The 15735-nt window shown below is 41.5% G+C and overlaps 1 protein-coding gene across 5 annotated transcripts in view; it reads left to right on the top strand.

Annotated features, from left to right (window-relative positions):
- Positions 1 to 15735, top strand: part of camk4 (calcium/calmodulin-dependent protein kinase IV) — a 161457-nt gene that overhangs the window by 115007 nt on the left and 30715 nt on the right. For 4 of the 5 annotated variants that reach the window (XM_043710559.1, XM_043710549.1, XM_043710532.1 and 1 more), the window contains 2 exons: positions 5977 to 6067; positions 11840 to 11914. In XM_043710559.1, coding sequence (XP_043566494.1) covers positions 5977 to 6067; positions 11840 to 11914 — 166 coding nt within the window. The remainder of the gene's footprint in view (positions 1 to 5976; positions 6068 to 11839; positions 11915 to 15735) is intronic. The other variant, XM_043710542.1, reaches the window with a different exon arrangement.

Raw genomic sequence — 15735 nt, forward strand, 5'->3', positions numbered from 1 at the left:
CCATAGCAACATGACGGCTGGAGGAAGAGCGCCTCATCTTTCGCCTAGGAATCCTCCAACCACAAGGGATGAACTCAGATTTCTCCAGTTTCTTCATTTTTCCTCCCCCCACCTTGTCTCAGTCCCAACCCTCGAACTCAGCACCACCTTCCTAACCTGCAATCTTCTTCCTGACCTCTCCGCCCCCACCCCCACTCCGGCCGATCACCCTCACCTTAACCTCCTTCCACCTATTGCATTTCCAACGCCCCTCCCCCAAGTCCCTCCTCCCTACCTTTTATCTTAGCCTGCTGGGCACACTTTCCTCATTCCTGAAGAAGGGCTCATGCCCCGAAACGTCGATTCTCCTGCTCCTTGGATGCTGCCTGACCTGCTGTGCTTTTCCAGCAACACATTTTCAGCTCTGATCTCCAGCATCTGCAGTCCTCACTTTCTCCGAGAAAAAAGAACGCACTGATTTAGGGATGTAAGATGGCATGTGGCAAAGGACACGTTAGCTGAATGAACTGATGCTTAAACAGTGATGTATGTTGGATTATGCAGTTGGATCTGTGAGAATCTGTCAGCCATGCTACCTGTATACCATGAGAAGTATTAGTTTGTGATTGCTGTGGCACTACGCGTGTGCTGAAGACCAACTCTGGGACAGTTAACGCTGGGGTTCAAAGATGGCACTGGTGCCAGGAATCCCCAGATAACCTGAACATAGCAAGAATTTGCACCTTCAACAAGTGCGAAAATAAAATAAGCAGGATGTCATAGGAGCATGAGGCATTGTTAATGAGGTGAGATTGGGATGATACTGTGAGAAAACCTGCTTTGGCTTGCAGAGAAGAAAAAACTCCAGGAAACTCGCCAAAAATTAAATTTAGCTTATTTCTGGTAAAGTTACCCCTTGATCCCATAACCCAATTCTCCCTTATCACACTGTCTTCTGAATTACAAGTCACAAATAAATATGGATCTCAATCAGGGGACTTCAAATTGTTTCTTAAATTATTTCAAATCGACTACTTATTACTTTATAATCAATGATCACTGGGAATTATCACTGTTGGTAACACGGTTTTCTCGAAATGATTAATTTTCTGTCGACATTTGCAGAGTTTTATAGGATTGACAACATTCCTGTCAAGGTCAAGTGGATCACTGTTTGTGCAGTGGTAGCCTGTTGCCCTGGTAGATGAAGGACCTATTGTTGATCATCCAGCCACACCTTTGCCTTTCAGCATTATGTGACACTAAAACAAACTTTAGGAAGTAGAGAATGTTACTCTTATAGCTGGTTTATTGGATAAAATGATTAATTCCTGTGCATTGCTGAAGGAATGGGAATCCTTATGCATTTTATATTGACATGTATAATTTTCATGTATATTTTTGCAAGACTTTTTCTTTTAACTCTGCACTCTAGTCTAACACTTATGAGTTGGTTTTCTAATCAGCCCCATGTAATATACTAATGGGATGCTTAACATTAAGTAGGCTTGCAATTTCAAGAGTATTGATTTTCTGGCGACAACTAGATAGACTTTGGATTGCAATCTGATTAATCTCTCTCTGGAGATGCAGGTGATGTAAAGTCTTGCTTTATCTGAAATAATGGCATCACATTTCTTCCTATGTGACCGTTGATTTCTGGTTTAAGAAGCAACATGCTCAAAACATTGAACTCAAAAGTTCTCCTTTAAAGACAAACCAGCTTGTCAAATAATCAATTCTACTTCTGCATTGTCTTGATTAGCTCCCAAGAGATAAAGTTTGAATTGTTTGGTGTTTCATCAAACTCTCAGATGTGAAAGGCTGAATCTGAGTTCACCTGTATAAGATTACCACAAACCATGGAGATTTTTTTTTAATATAATTGTGAAATTAAGCAGAGTGATAGTCATAGTAACCATGTTAATAAAGCATAGCGATAGTCATAGGAACCATGTTAAGCTGTTGAACACAAATGCACTTATTGGCCAGCTTGTTGCTGTGGTAATGATGGTAAAACTGTCAACTGACACTAACAACAATTCCTGGAGCCCTCATGTCTGTAGTTAAACACAAAAATTGGGATGTTGTCTGTGATTCTGTGCTTCTCTAGACGGTACACTGTTGAGGTGTCCCCAGACTGTCATCAATAACAGCAGACAGACAAAAATTTCCATTCACACATTCCAATCTAACTCTCTTCTTACAAATTGTAAGACTAATGAAGCACCACTTTGGATGAATGGCTTTGACTCTATAGAGCTGTAGGTCTTTTTTCAGGGAAATAACATCCATCTTCCCACCTGCACCACTCCATTAGTGCCTCCCTGCCAGTCATGCTGCCATGATGCAGTCTGCTGCCAGGCCTTCCTGTCCGAGGACTGCTTGACCTTCAAAGCCCATCTTCAGTCTCCTCCAGAAACCTTCTACCCATCATGTCACAGTCATAACGCTAAGTAGGATCATTATGACAGCCAAAGACAAACATTAAGGACATTTTCAAAATTGACTTATGTTTACAAATGCAGGATTTCATTTATAAATTTGGTTTGGAATATTTATTTTGTGTTGGATTATAGTTCAGTTTTGTAAGCAGACAGTGTGTTGATCAGTGACGAAGGAAAGGTGAGGCATGTGACAGTGAATAGGAAATTGAGCTTGTAGTTACTGGCCTCATGCTTGGACATTTTCTTCACAAACAGCCCAAAGAAAAAGTTACTTTCCTCCTCATTTTCAATTCATCCTCTTCCACCTCATGTTCCTTCTCTTCAGCTGTTCACTGTTCAGTTCATGGCAAAGATAGTCCTCTCAATTTTAAGGAAGACTGTAGTATAGTGGTAATATCACTGGAGAAAGTGAGGTCTGCAGATGCTGGAGATCAAAGTTGAAACTTTATTGCTGGAACAGCACAGCAGGTCAGGCAGCATCCAGGGAACAGGAGATTCGACGTTTCGGGCACAGGCCCTTCCTGAAGAAGGGCCTGTGCCCGAAACGTCGAATCTCCTGTTCCCTGGATGCTGCCTGACCTGCTGTGCTGTTCCAGCAATAAAGTTTCAACCGTAATATCACTGGACCAGTTATTCAGAGGCCCTGGTTAATGTTCTGGGAAACATGGGCTCAAATTCTAACATGGCAGATGATCACATTTGAATTCAATAAAATCTGAAATTAAAAGGGAACCTAATAGTGATCATGTAGCTTTCTATCATTATGAAAATTGATCTGATTTACTAATGCCCTTTAGGGAAGGAAATATGCTGTCCTCACATAAAGATACACGTGCTTCTAGATCCACAGCAGTATAGTTGACTCTTAATTGCCTTCAAAAATGGCCGATCAGTTCAAAGACATTTGGGAACAGCAACTAATCCTGGCCATGCCAATGATGGCTGTGTTCCATACAAGAATTTTCCTGTAATGCAACACAGCAATAATGTGTGGAGCGGTTCAAAGGGGCAAGTGCAGAGCAAGGTTGGGGGAGTATGCCTGGAGTGTAGGAAGGGGGAACAGGTCTGGCATGGATGAAAAGGACTCTTGGGGGGAAGGGGGAAGAATGAGGTTATGAAATAGACCCTGGGCTGGGTGAGGGTGCTCTGGGGAGGTGTTTGTGAGGTAAGTATAAGGTTAGCTTTATAGTTACTCAGGAGTTAGACAATGTCATAGAGACATAGAGATGTACAGCATGGAAATACATCCTTCAGTCCAACTCATCCATGCCTAAATTAATCTAGTCCCATTTGACAGCATTTGGCCCATATCCCTCCAAACCGTTCCTATTCATATATCCATCCAGATGCCTTTTAAATGTTGTAATTGTACTGGCCTCCACCGCTTCCTCTCACAGCTCATTCCATACATGCACCACCCTCTGAGAAAAAAATTCCCCTTAGGTCCCTTTTAAATCTTTTCTCTCACACCTTAAATGTATACTGTCTAATCTGGACTCCCATATCCTGGGGAAAATACCTTGACTATTCACTCTATCCATGCCCCTCACGATTTTATAAATCTCTGTAAAGCCACTCCTAGTCTTTGATGCTCCAGAGAAAGTAGCCTATTCAGCCTCTCCCTATAGCTCAACCTCTTTGTAAATCTTTTCGGAACTCTTTCAAGTTTAACAACATCTTTCCCATAGCAATGAGACCAGAACTGAGTGCTGTATTACAGAAGTGGCTTAACCAATGTCCTGTACAGCCACAACATGATTTCCCAACACCTATACTCAATGCAGTATCCAATAAAGACAAGCCTTCACTGCATAGTCTACCAGCAACTCCACTTTCAAGGAACTATGAATCTGCACTCCAAGGTTCCTTTGTTTGGCAACATTCCCAGGACCTTACCATTAAGTGTATAAGTCCTGCCCTGATTTGCCTTACCAATATGTAGCACCTCTCAGTTATCTAGAATTAAACTCCATCTGCCATTCCTCAGTCAAATGGTCCATCCGATCAAGGTCCTTTTGTACTCTGAGGTATCCTTCTTTGCTATCCACTACACCACCAATTTTGGTGTCATCTGCAAACATACCAGCCACACCTCCTATAGTCATTCATAAAGATGACATAAAGCAATAGACCCAGCACTGATCCCTGCGACCCACTGCTGGTCAGAGGGCTCCAATCTGAAAAACAACTGTCTACCACTCTCTGTCTCCTACCTTCTAGCCAATGTTGTATCCAAATATCTAGTTCTCCTTGTATTCCATGTGATCTAACATGTTTATCATTTGGAACCTTGTTGAAGTCCATGTAGACAATGTCCACCACTCTGCTTTCATCAGTCCTCTTCATTACTTGTACTTAATGGACTAAATTTTCCTTAATTTCATTATAACCCTCCAAATTCTCTGATTTAAATGGATACTTGCAGAGGTGTCTGGATGTAGAGGGATTTCCCAGTGGAGTCTCCAATTTCGCTGGCAATTCCTTAAATCTGCTTCGATGAGGATCTGCAGGGTCTTCATGGAGAACTACCATCTATTCTGGAATAATGACTGTCTGGCTTTCGGAAAATCCATCCTTTACTTCTGCCGTTCACTCTATCTATGGCCGTTAATTCAGTTGTTCAGTTGCCCATAATTGTGACAGCAAGAGGATGTAGTCCATCACATTATCAGGTCATCAACCTAAAATGAAAATAGTGTTACCTGATAAGGGGAAAAGTCTTCATTGAAAAATAAAACACTTTTTATTTGGAGAAAGTTTGTTCTACACCTCCACTTTGTTTTAGTTTTGTTCCTTTTGGACTACTACACCCTCAAAGTATTTCTGCAGAAATTGTAAAAGAATAGTCTGGTCATAGCTCAGTTCAGAAGTCAATTTTGTACTACATGTATTAACTCACAGATCATGCAAAATCTGGTTACATCACAGAAATGTAGAGAACATTTAGCTGTCAAAGGATTCCTGGAATTTCATTAAAAATACAACATTCAATTCATATGAACATGAATGATTATCATTATTTGGCTGGCAACGGTGTGTTCCATATGAATGTTTATTCACCATATCATTTAATGGTTTAGTGATGAAACCACATCATTGCAGCACCTGTAAGTACTAATGGAGTGTCATAGAATCCCTACAGTGTGCATAAACAGGCCATTTGGCCACACAAGTCTGCTTCAACCCTCCGAAGAGCATCCCACCCAGACTCATTTCCTTACCCTATTACTCTACCCCTGATTAATGCACATCCCTGAACCTACACATCCCTGAACACTATGGGCAATTTAGTGTGGCTAATTCACCTAACCTGCACATCTTTGGGTTGTGGGAGGAAACCGGAGCACCCAGAGGAAACTCACATGGACACGCAGAGAATGTGCAAGCTCCATACAGACAGTTGCCCGAGGCTGGAATCGAATCCGGGACCTTGGCCCAGTGAGGCAGCAGTGAGGCACCAGTGCTAACCACTGACCCACTGTGCCAGCCCCATGTCTCAGCTATTAGTGACTGTACTCACTTCTTAGTGTATTCCTTTGTTTCGTTTTAGTACCTGCATGAAAATGGAATTGTTCATCGTGATCTCAAGCCTGAAAACCTTCTCTATGCTTCTCCTACTCCAGATGCATTGTTAAAAATAGGTGAGTGTCTAAATAGTTATCACACTGGGCAATTACAAGAGAACCTAAAAGACAGATGATTTATTTTTTGTCAAAAATTGTCGAATTGTTTTTTCTTCTTGCAAAAAAAATTACTAAGCTAATAAATATGAAAAAACACTTGTATAATATGGTGGCCAGTTTAAATGTGTTGAAAGAACGCACCACATTCATTTTCAAAAATATGAAAAACGTATAATATTTAATCACTTAACAAATGTTTAAAGAGGATGTCCCAACCTATTTAGCCTTTGCTTAGAAGGCATTCCCTCCATTCTTGAGATCATGTTAATGAATCTTCTCTGAACTGCTTCCCTTCCTTTAAATGAGGAGATCAAAACTGCTAACGATATTTATTTTACCCTGCTTCCACTTAAGTATGGATTGGAAAATCTCATTCTTGTTTATGTCCAACAAGCCACAGGAATCTCTTAACACTATCAAGTGAAAACGTTTTGTTTTTAAGTTCTAAAATATTAGCTACCTGTGTAAAGTTTTCAAATTGCACTTGGGGTCTTAAATCAATATTCAGTCACAAAAGAACAAGAGAAATACCCACCAATTATCTACTGCTTTCTTGCAATTTCACACTAGGATTTTGTTGATTTTTTAAAACTGTCTTTTTCTGGGATCTCTCTGCACTCACTGTTCCTTTTAACCTCGCTGCTACACAGCATTGATCCTGGTCTGTCTGTTTCTGGGACCTCTCTGTACTTGCCACATTTCCTGAATTCCACAGTGTTCTGGCACTGGTCTGTCTGTTTCTGCGTCTGTACCCTCTCACTACATATTTTAACACTGCTGCTGATAATCCTGAATCCCACACAGGACATCTGCTGGTCTGTCTGCTTCTTGAGGTAAATTGTCTTAGCTGCAACTATTCAGGCAAGTAGAGAGTATTTCATTTCATTGCTAACTTTGCCTAGTAAATGATGGACAGCCATTAGGATGTCAAGAAGTAAGTTATTCTCCACAGAATTACAAGTCTGAATTGTTGTTTATATTCTGATCCAGTTTACTTTCTGGTCAATGGCAAACTCTAGCATGCTAATAGTGGGAGATGGTTAGATTTGGTCTTGTTGGAATTGCTCATTGTCTGGCACTTGAGTGGCATGATTTTAGCACTTTTCAGCCCAAACCTGAATGTTGTCCATGTCTTGTTGCGTGTAGCCATGGACAACTTCAGATTTGAGGAGGTGTGAATGATGTTGAAACTGTGCAATCATTGCTACCATCCTCACTTCTGACCTTATAATGAGTAAAAATCAGCAGAAGATGGTCGGACCCAGAACCCTATTCTGAGGAACTCCTCAGTGATGGCCTCAGACTGAGATGAATAGCCTCCACGTGGCAACCATAACCAAATTTTGTGCAAGATATGATTCCTCTGTAATTCCTATCAGCTCCTTGAGGTTACAATTGGATTAATGCAGTCTTTGAAGTCAAGGGCAGTCATTCTTTCCTCTCCTATTGAATTCAGCTCATTTATCCATATTTGGACCAAGGTTGTAATGGATTTTCCAGACAAATGTAAGGTGGGGCACTTTGGAAGTTCAAATTCAGGTTTGAAATCTTAGGAGCTTTGACATACATATCGGTCCACAGATCTCTGAGAGTGGTAACATTGGTGAATGTGGTGGTCAAGAAGGCATATAGCAAGCTTGCCTTATTTGACCTGGGCATCAAATATAAAAGTTGGCAAGTTTGTGGAGCCTTTTCTTTCTGTTAATTATCCATCATTTGTGACTGGACATTCCAAGAATGCACTGCCTTAATCTGATCTGATTTGGTAATGAGACCACTTTGCTCTGTTGCATGTGGCTTCTACTGTTTAACATGCATGTATAGTTATTTTACAGGATTGGAACTTGTTTTGAAATGCACGTTGCTTCTAGTATCTACCCTTGCTTTCCTCATTGAACCAGTGCTGATCCCCTGAATTCATGATAACAGGGTGTGTGCTAAGCCATGAGGTTATGGATTCTATTGGATAAATTCTACTTGTGTTGATGACCCAAGGTACCCGATTTTGACTGGTTAGATCTGTTCTCACTCTGTCCCAAATCGCACATTGGAACACTGTGCCACACAGCTTAATGGAGGTTAGTCTGTGTGACAACGAGCCTTTGCTTCTGAGTTTCCTTTCTACGTCAGGTATGCAAAAATGGGGAACCTTCTGGCTCTGTGAACCTGACCTTTAGAAATAGCTATTCAGACTCCTCATTTTTTGTCCAGAAAGAGCTGAAGAGGACTGGGTGGAAAGCCTGCCTTGGGGTTCCAACACCATGTCTAAAATTTAAAATAAAAGAGTAAAGTGTTAATCATTCCTCCAGGTCTGGGACAAACAGAACCTTGCAAGACAGTTTCAGACTAGCAGCGTCCAGATTCAGAACAGCCTGTTTGCCTGGTGTCAGTGCCAGGGATGCCAGCCCTGGTGGTGAGTTGTTCTGAGAATGGCAAGTGATCGAATGTGACTAGATTTGAGCAAGAGGAGCGCAAAGAGACATCATCGGTAGCTAATAAGTCTTGACTGCCTCGACATTTCTTGGCAGGATTGACATATATTAACAGATTTTAACAAGTCTCACGCTTTTTGACAGATTTGGCAGGTGTTACAAGGGATTAATGTGCCTTTGATGCACAGTTGTCTCAATGCTAATAATCCAAAAGGTGCCATGCTGCTCCATCCCACTCTGCCTCAGTGGTCACCAGCAACACAGAGGTCAGTCTTAAACCAATCTGATTCACTCCACGCGATATCAAGAAATGGTGGGAGGTACTGGATATGTAAAGGCTGTTAGCCCTGAAACATTCCAGCAATAGTACTGAGGACTTGAGCTCCAGAACTTGTTGCACCCCTGGCTGAGCTCTTCCAGTACAGTTACAACACTGGCATTTACCTGACAATGTGGAAAATTGCTAGTTATGCCCTGTACACACAAAGCAGGACAAATCAAACCCAGGCAACTATCGCCCATTTAATCTAATCTCAAACACCAGTAAGGTCATGGAAGTTGCCATCAACAGTGCTATCAAGCAGCACCTGCTTAGCAACAGCCTGCTCAGTGATGCTTGAGTTTGGTTCTATCAGGGCCACTCAGCTCCTGACTTAATTACAATGTTGGTTCAAACGTGGACAGAACAGCTGAATTCCAGACATGATGTGACATCCATTGACATCATGGCTGCATTCAACCAAGTGCAGCATCAAGGAGACCTAGCAAAACAGAATCAATGAGAATTAGGTGGAAAACTCTCCACTGATTGGAGTCATACTTGGCACACTGGAGGATGGTTGTGGTTGTTGGAGATCAGTCATGTCAGCTCCAGGACATCTCTGCGAGTGGAGTTCCTCAGGGTAGTATCCTAAGCGGCTTTATAAGACCAGAGTGGGGATGATTGAACAGTGTTCAGAGTCATTCGCTATACCTCAGATACTGAAGCAGTTAATGTTCAAATGCAACAAAATCAGGACTTAGGCTGACAAATGACAAGTAACCTTTGTGCCACACAAATCTCAGGCAGTAACCTCACCAATAAGAGACAATCATACCACCATTCTTTGACATTCAATGGTGTTACAGTCACTGAATATCTCACTCTCAATATTTTGGAGGTTACTATTGACCAGAAACTCAACTGGACTCACCATATAAATACAGCGGCTATAATATCTCATCAGAGGCTAGGAATACTGTAGCAAGTAACTCATTTCCTTTCTACCCAAAGCCTGTCCACCAACAAGGCACAAGTCAGGAGTGTGATAGAATACACCCCTGGATGAATGCAGCTCCAACTACACTGAAGAAGCTTGACACCATCCAGGACAAAGCAACCTGCTTGATTGGAACCACATCCACAAGCATCCACTCCCTCCACCATGGATGCTCAGGAGCAGCAGTATATACTTTCTACAGGATGCTCAGCAGAAATTTGCCAAAGATCTTCAGAAAGCAATTTCCAAAAACATAATCAATTCCATCTAGAAGAACTATGGCAGTAGATATATGGGAACACCACCACCTGCAAGTTTCCTTCAAGCCACTCACCACCCTGACATGGAAACATATCACTGTTCCTTCAGTGTCGCTGGGCAAAAATCTTGGAATCCGCTCCCTAATTGTATTGTGGGTCTATCAACAGCACATGAACTGTGGTGGTTCAAGAAAGCTACTCACCACCACCCTTTCCAAGAGCAAATAGGAATGAGAAATAATGCCCATGTCCCAAGAGAATAAAAACAACTTAGTTTCTAATTACACTTAAATTCTATCAGCTACCATGGGAATGTTTGTATTTCATCTTGGGAACATTAGTCCAGGCCTCTGGATTTTTAGTCCTGCATCTATTATAGTATTACTTTGGAACTCTTCTATCAGCACTGTGGATGTTCCTATACCCCAATGATAGTAGTGCAACAAGAAGGAGTTCAACACCCTCTTTTCCAGGGCATTTAAGGAAGGGCATTCAATACAGGCCTAGCCAGTAATGCCCGCATATTGTGAACAAATCATTTACTGGTTTAATTTGTTTGAATTTTGAGGTTTTGGATTTTTAAGAGTTATTTGTGTTACTATTTCCTCATTAATGACAAATCATTCCATCAAGCCTGTCTTTTTATTTATATCCAGAAGTGCTGTTAAATTCAGCTGAACATTTTTTTTCCCGTCACCAAATCACCTTTGGTATTTTTCATCTAGTTATGCCCATCAGTAAATACCTTGTTTTCCAATTAATTAATTTACATGCAAAGCTTGTTAAAGATAGCGTATGCCACAAAGGTGAGGAGAAGGTGGGGAGAGAGGGAGTGAGCTAAATCAAAATGGAGTTGGAATGGGAGATGAAGCTTTCCAGTCCGGCTATGGTGCTCACCTCTCTCGAAAGAGTATTCCCCCTCCAAAGATGTTCAGGCACAAACATATGACCAAAGATCTCATCAAGGGTGATTCATAAATCCTACTCCTCTTAGCTCTTTATCAGTTGTGGAGGAATTGTATTCTTCAATTAGACAAATCACCAGTGTAGGCATGACAGATGTTGGCAGATCACCAATATTATGTAAGTTTAGCCTTGAAAGTAATTTATTGCAGTTTCAATCCTCTGACGTCAGGCACAAAGAGTTTTCTTCCAGGTCTTATCGATCACCGTAGATTTAACGAGCCTAAATAAATCCTTATGATGAAAATAAAATTACATAAACTAAAAGATTACAGGTGACCTCTTATTAATTTCATGGGTGTTGTAAAATCGTGGATTGAGATGACAGGCAAAAAAAACACTCAGTTTTCACTCTAGAACTTAATTGTATCTGCTGAACACCTACAGTATTGATTTGAATTGTAGCCAAATCACAACTGCAATTTAAATTGATTAATGATTTAATTATTAGAATCCAATATTTATTAAATATAACATATACACATTCATTTCAAATTTATCCTAAACACTGCATCAATGTTCAAAGGCTATTTATTTAGTAAAAGAGCTGAACTGATTTAGTTTTTTTAAAATTGTGTAAATTGACAAATCTCAATGATCACTTGTTTGATGTATGTGCAACCAATACTTGAATTCATTCTATTACTGCAGCTATATGAAAGAACTGTCTTAATTATTTGATGCCTTAGGCAGTAATCATTGAGAACTCTTGTTAGAAACAATTTCATAAATTTCATAAATTTCATCTTTAATCTTTCCAGAAAAAAATGATAATGAAGGAAGATAAAACAGTGCACTCTCTTCCCCTCTTTTCAGCTGACTTTGGACTTTCCAAAATTACAGAAGAACAAGTGACCATGAAGACTATATGTGGAACACCAGGATACTGTGGTAAACTTTCTGATGTCTGATTATTTAAGTGTTAATTTCCATAAGCTGTTTATAACACTCAGAAATTGAAACTAGTCATACAAATATTGTGGCTGTAAGGGCAGCCTAAAGGCCAGGAATCCTGCAGCAAATAACTCCCCTCCTGACTCTCCCAAAGTTTGTCCATCATCTACAAATCACAAGTCAGGAGTGTGTTGGAGTACTCCCAACTTGCCTGGATGAGTATAGCTCCAACAACACTCAAGAATCTTGACACCATCCAGGACAAAGTAGCCAGCTTGATTGGCACCACATTCACAAGCATCTACTACCACCACAGCTGAGGCTCAGTAGCAGTAGTATGTACTATCTCTAAGATGCACTGCAGAAATTCCTTAGCATGCAAACGCTTTAGAATGGTATGTTGCCTGCCTCGTGCAAAGGTCAAGGGCATTTCAGAGTGATTGCAGCAGATTCACAAAGGGAAGCATGAGTAGTGAAAGGTTGTTGAACAGATTGGTACCAATGACTTATGAGAAAAAAGAATGAGGCCCTGCAGAGTGAAAAAAGTGAGTTAGGCAGGAGATTAAAAAGCAGGACCTCAAGGGTATTAATCTCTGGATCACACCCAGTATCACGTGCTAGTGAAAGTAGGAATAGGAGAATAAAACAGATTAATGCATGGCTGAGAAGCTGGTGCAGGGGACAGGGATTCAGATTTTTGGGATCTCTTCTGGGGCAGAAGTGACCTGTACAAGAGGAAAAGGTTTCTTCGAGGTGGAGGACAACATATATCCTGGTGGGGAACTCGAGCTACTGGGGAGGGTGGTACCCTAAGAAAGAGTGAGACAAGAGAGAACGTTGAGGCTGGTACAGAAGTTAAAGAGAATGAGTTAAATAGACAAGGCAGGCAAGGGCACAGCAGAGAACAAGGGGTAACTGATGAAATGCATTTATTTCAATGCAAGAGGCCTGACAGGTAAGGCAGATTAGCTCAGGGCTGGGATGCGAACATGGGAATGGGATATCATAACTATTACAGAAATATGGCTAAGGGAGGGACAAGACTGGTAGCTCAACGTCCTGGGGTATGCAAGAGAGGAGCGGGGAGTCATATTTTTGTTTAAGAACAACACATCATGACGGTACTGAGAGAGGATATTCCTGGGGGATCATCCAGTGAAGGTGGAACTGAGAAATAAGAAGGGTGTGATCACTTTGATGGGATTTTATTATAGAACCCCCTCCTCCCCCCAACCCCCCTGCTAATAGTAAGCAGGAAATTGAGCAAATATGTCGAGATATCACAGATAGCTGTAAGAATAATAAGGTTTAATCGTTGATTTTATTTTTCCAAACATAGATTGGGAGTGTCATAGTGTTAAGGACTTGGCTTGGGAGGAATTTGTTAAGTGTATTCAAGAAAATATTCTAATTCAATCTGTAGGTGGTCCTACTAGAAAAGGAGCAAAACTCAACATCCTCTTGGGAGATAAGGCAAGGTTAGTAATTGAGGTGATAGTGGGGAGCACTCTGGGATAAGTGACCATAATTCTATTATTTTTGAAATACTTATGGAAAAGAATAGGCCTAGTCCTCAAGTTAAAGTTATAAATTGGGGCAAGAACATTAGACAGGAACGTTCAAATGTTGATTGGGGGAGACTTTTTGCAGGTGAAGGGATGTCTGGCCAGTGGGAGGCTTTCAAAAATGAGATCTCAGGGACAGCGTGTTCCTGCTAGTGTGAAGAACAAGGCTGGCAGGAGTAGGGAACACTGGATGACTAGAGATATTGAGGTTGTGGTCAATAAAAAGAAGAAGGCATATGTCAAGTATAGACAGCTGGGATGAAGTGAATTCCTTGAGTATAAGGGGGTGTAGGAATACACAGAAAAGAGAAATCAGGAGGGCAAAAAGGAGACATGAGATGACTTTGGCAGATAAGGTTAAAGAAAATCCAAAAAGAGTCTACAAGAACATTAAAGGCAAAAGAATAACGAGGGAGAGAATAGGACCCCTTAAAGATCAATGAGGCTATCTATCTCCATCACAGGAGATGAGTGAGGTCCTAAATGAATACTTTGTTTCAGTATTTACTATGGAGGAAGACATGGAAGCTATGGAACCCACGGTATTAAATAGTGATGTCTTGAAAACACTTCAAATTAAAGAAGAGAAGGTAATCAAGGTAGATAAATTCCCAGGAGCTGATCAAGTATACCCGAAGACATTTTGGGATGTGGTTCCCCAGCAGAGATATTTGTATCATTGACAGCTAAGGATGAGTTGCTGGAAGACTGGAGGCTGGCAAATGCTGCGCCATTATTTAAGAAAGGCTGGAAGGAAAAGCTTGGGACCTACAGACTGGTGCGCCTAATGTCAGTGGTAGGTACATTGTTGGAGGGGACTCTGAGAGACAGAGTCTACATGCATTTGGAAAAGCAAGAACTGATTAGGGATAGTCAGCAAGGCTTTGTGCATAGGAAATCGTTATCGAGAGTGTGTTGCTGGAAAAGCACAGCGAGTCGGGCAACACCTGAAGAGCAGAAGAATCGATGTTTCAGGCGTAAGCCCTTCATCAGGAATGAGGCATGGGAAATCGTGCTTCTCAAACTTGTTTGAGCTTTTTGAAGAAGTAACCAAGAAGATAGCTGAAGGCAGAATGGTAGACTTTGTCAACATGGACTTTAGCAAGGCCTTCGACAGGTTCCACATGGTAGACTGATTAGTAAAGTTAGATCATATGGGATTCAGGGAGAGCTAGTCAATTTGAGACGAAATTGGCTTGATGATAGAAGACAGAGGGTGATGGTAGAGGGTTGGTGTTCAGACTGGAGGCCTGTGACCAGCAGTGTGCCTCAAGGATCAGTGCTGGGTCCGGTTGTTCATCATTCATAATAACCATTTGGATGAGAATATAGAAGGCATGCTTAGTAAGTTTGCGGATGATACCAAAATTTGTGGGAGAAAGTGAGGACTGCAGATTCTAGAGATCAGAGTCAAAACGTGTGGCACTGGATAAAGCACAGCAGGTCAGGCAGCATCCGAGGAGAGCAAATGTTTCGGGCATCAAGAATGACAAACTTGGTGGTATAGTGGACAGTGAAGAAGGTCATCTAAGAGTACAGTGGGATCTTGACCAACTGAATCATGAGCTGAGGAATGGCAGATGGCGTTTAAATTAGATAAATGCAGGTGTTGTATTTTGGTAACCGTGATGTGGAGGTGCTGTTTTGGGTTGGGGTGGACAAAATCAGAAGTCACATGACACCAGATTATAGTCCAACAGGTTTATTTGAAATTACAAGCTTTTATTCCTTCATCAAGTGATCACTTCACCTGATAAATGAGCAGTGCTCCAAAATCTTATGATTTTAAATAGACCTGTTAGACTGTAACCTGGTGCCGTGTGACTTCTGACTTGGTATTTTGGTAAGACAAACCTGGGCAAGACTTACACAGTTAATGGTAGAGCCTGGGGAGTGTTGTTGATCAGAGACATTGAGGAGTGCAGGTACGTAGTTCCATGCAAGTGGCATTACAGGTCGACAGAATGCTGAGGAAGGCATTTGTCACACTTGCTTTCATTGGTTAGAGTACAGGGGAACCTCAATTATCCATATGAGACGGGCGGGCACTATTTCGTTCAGATAATCAGTTATTCTCTTAAATTGATTAAATGCCTTTCCTCTGGAACTCAGAGTTTTTAAAGTCTGCTCCCCGTTCAGGAGACTGTAACAGCACACAGTGCGTGAGTCCCGCCCCCCCCCCCCCCCCCCCCCAACCCAGTCCAACCCTGTCCAACACCGCCCCCGCCCCAAACCCCATCCAACAACACCCAC

Source organism: Chiloscyllium plagiosum, chromosome 2 (assembly GCF_004010195.1).
Source record: "Chiloscyllium plagiosum isolate BGI_BamShark_2017 chromosome 2, ASM401019v2, whole genome shotgun sequence".
Taxonomy (NCBI): domain Eukaryota; kingdom Metazoa; phylum Chordata; class Chondrichthyes; order Orectolobiformes; family Hemiscylliidae; genus Chiloscyllium; species Chiloscyllium plagiosum.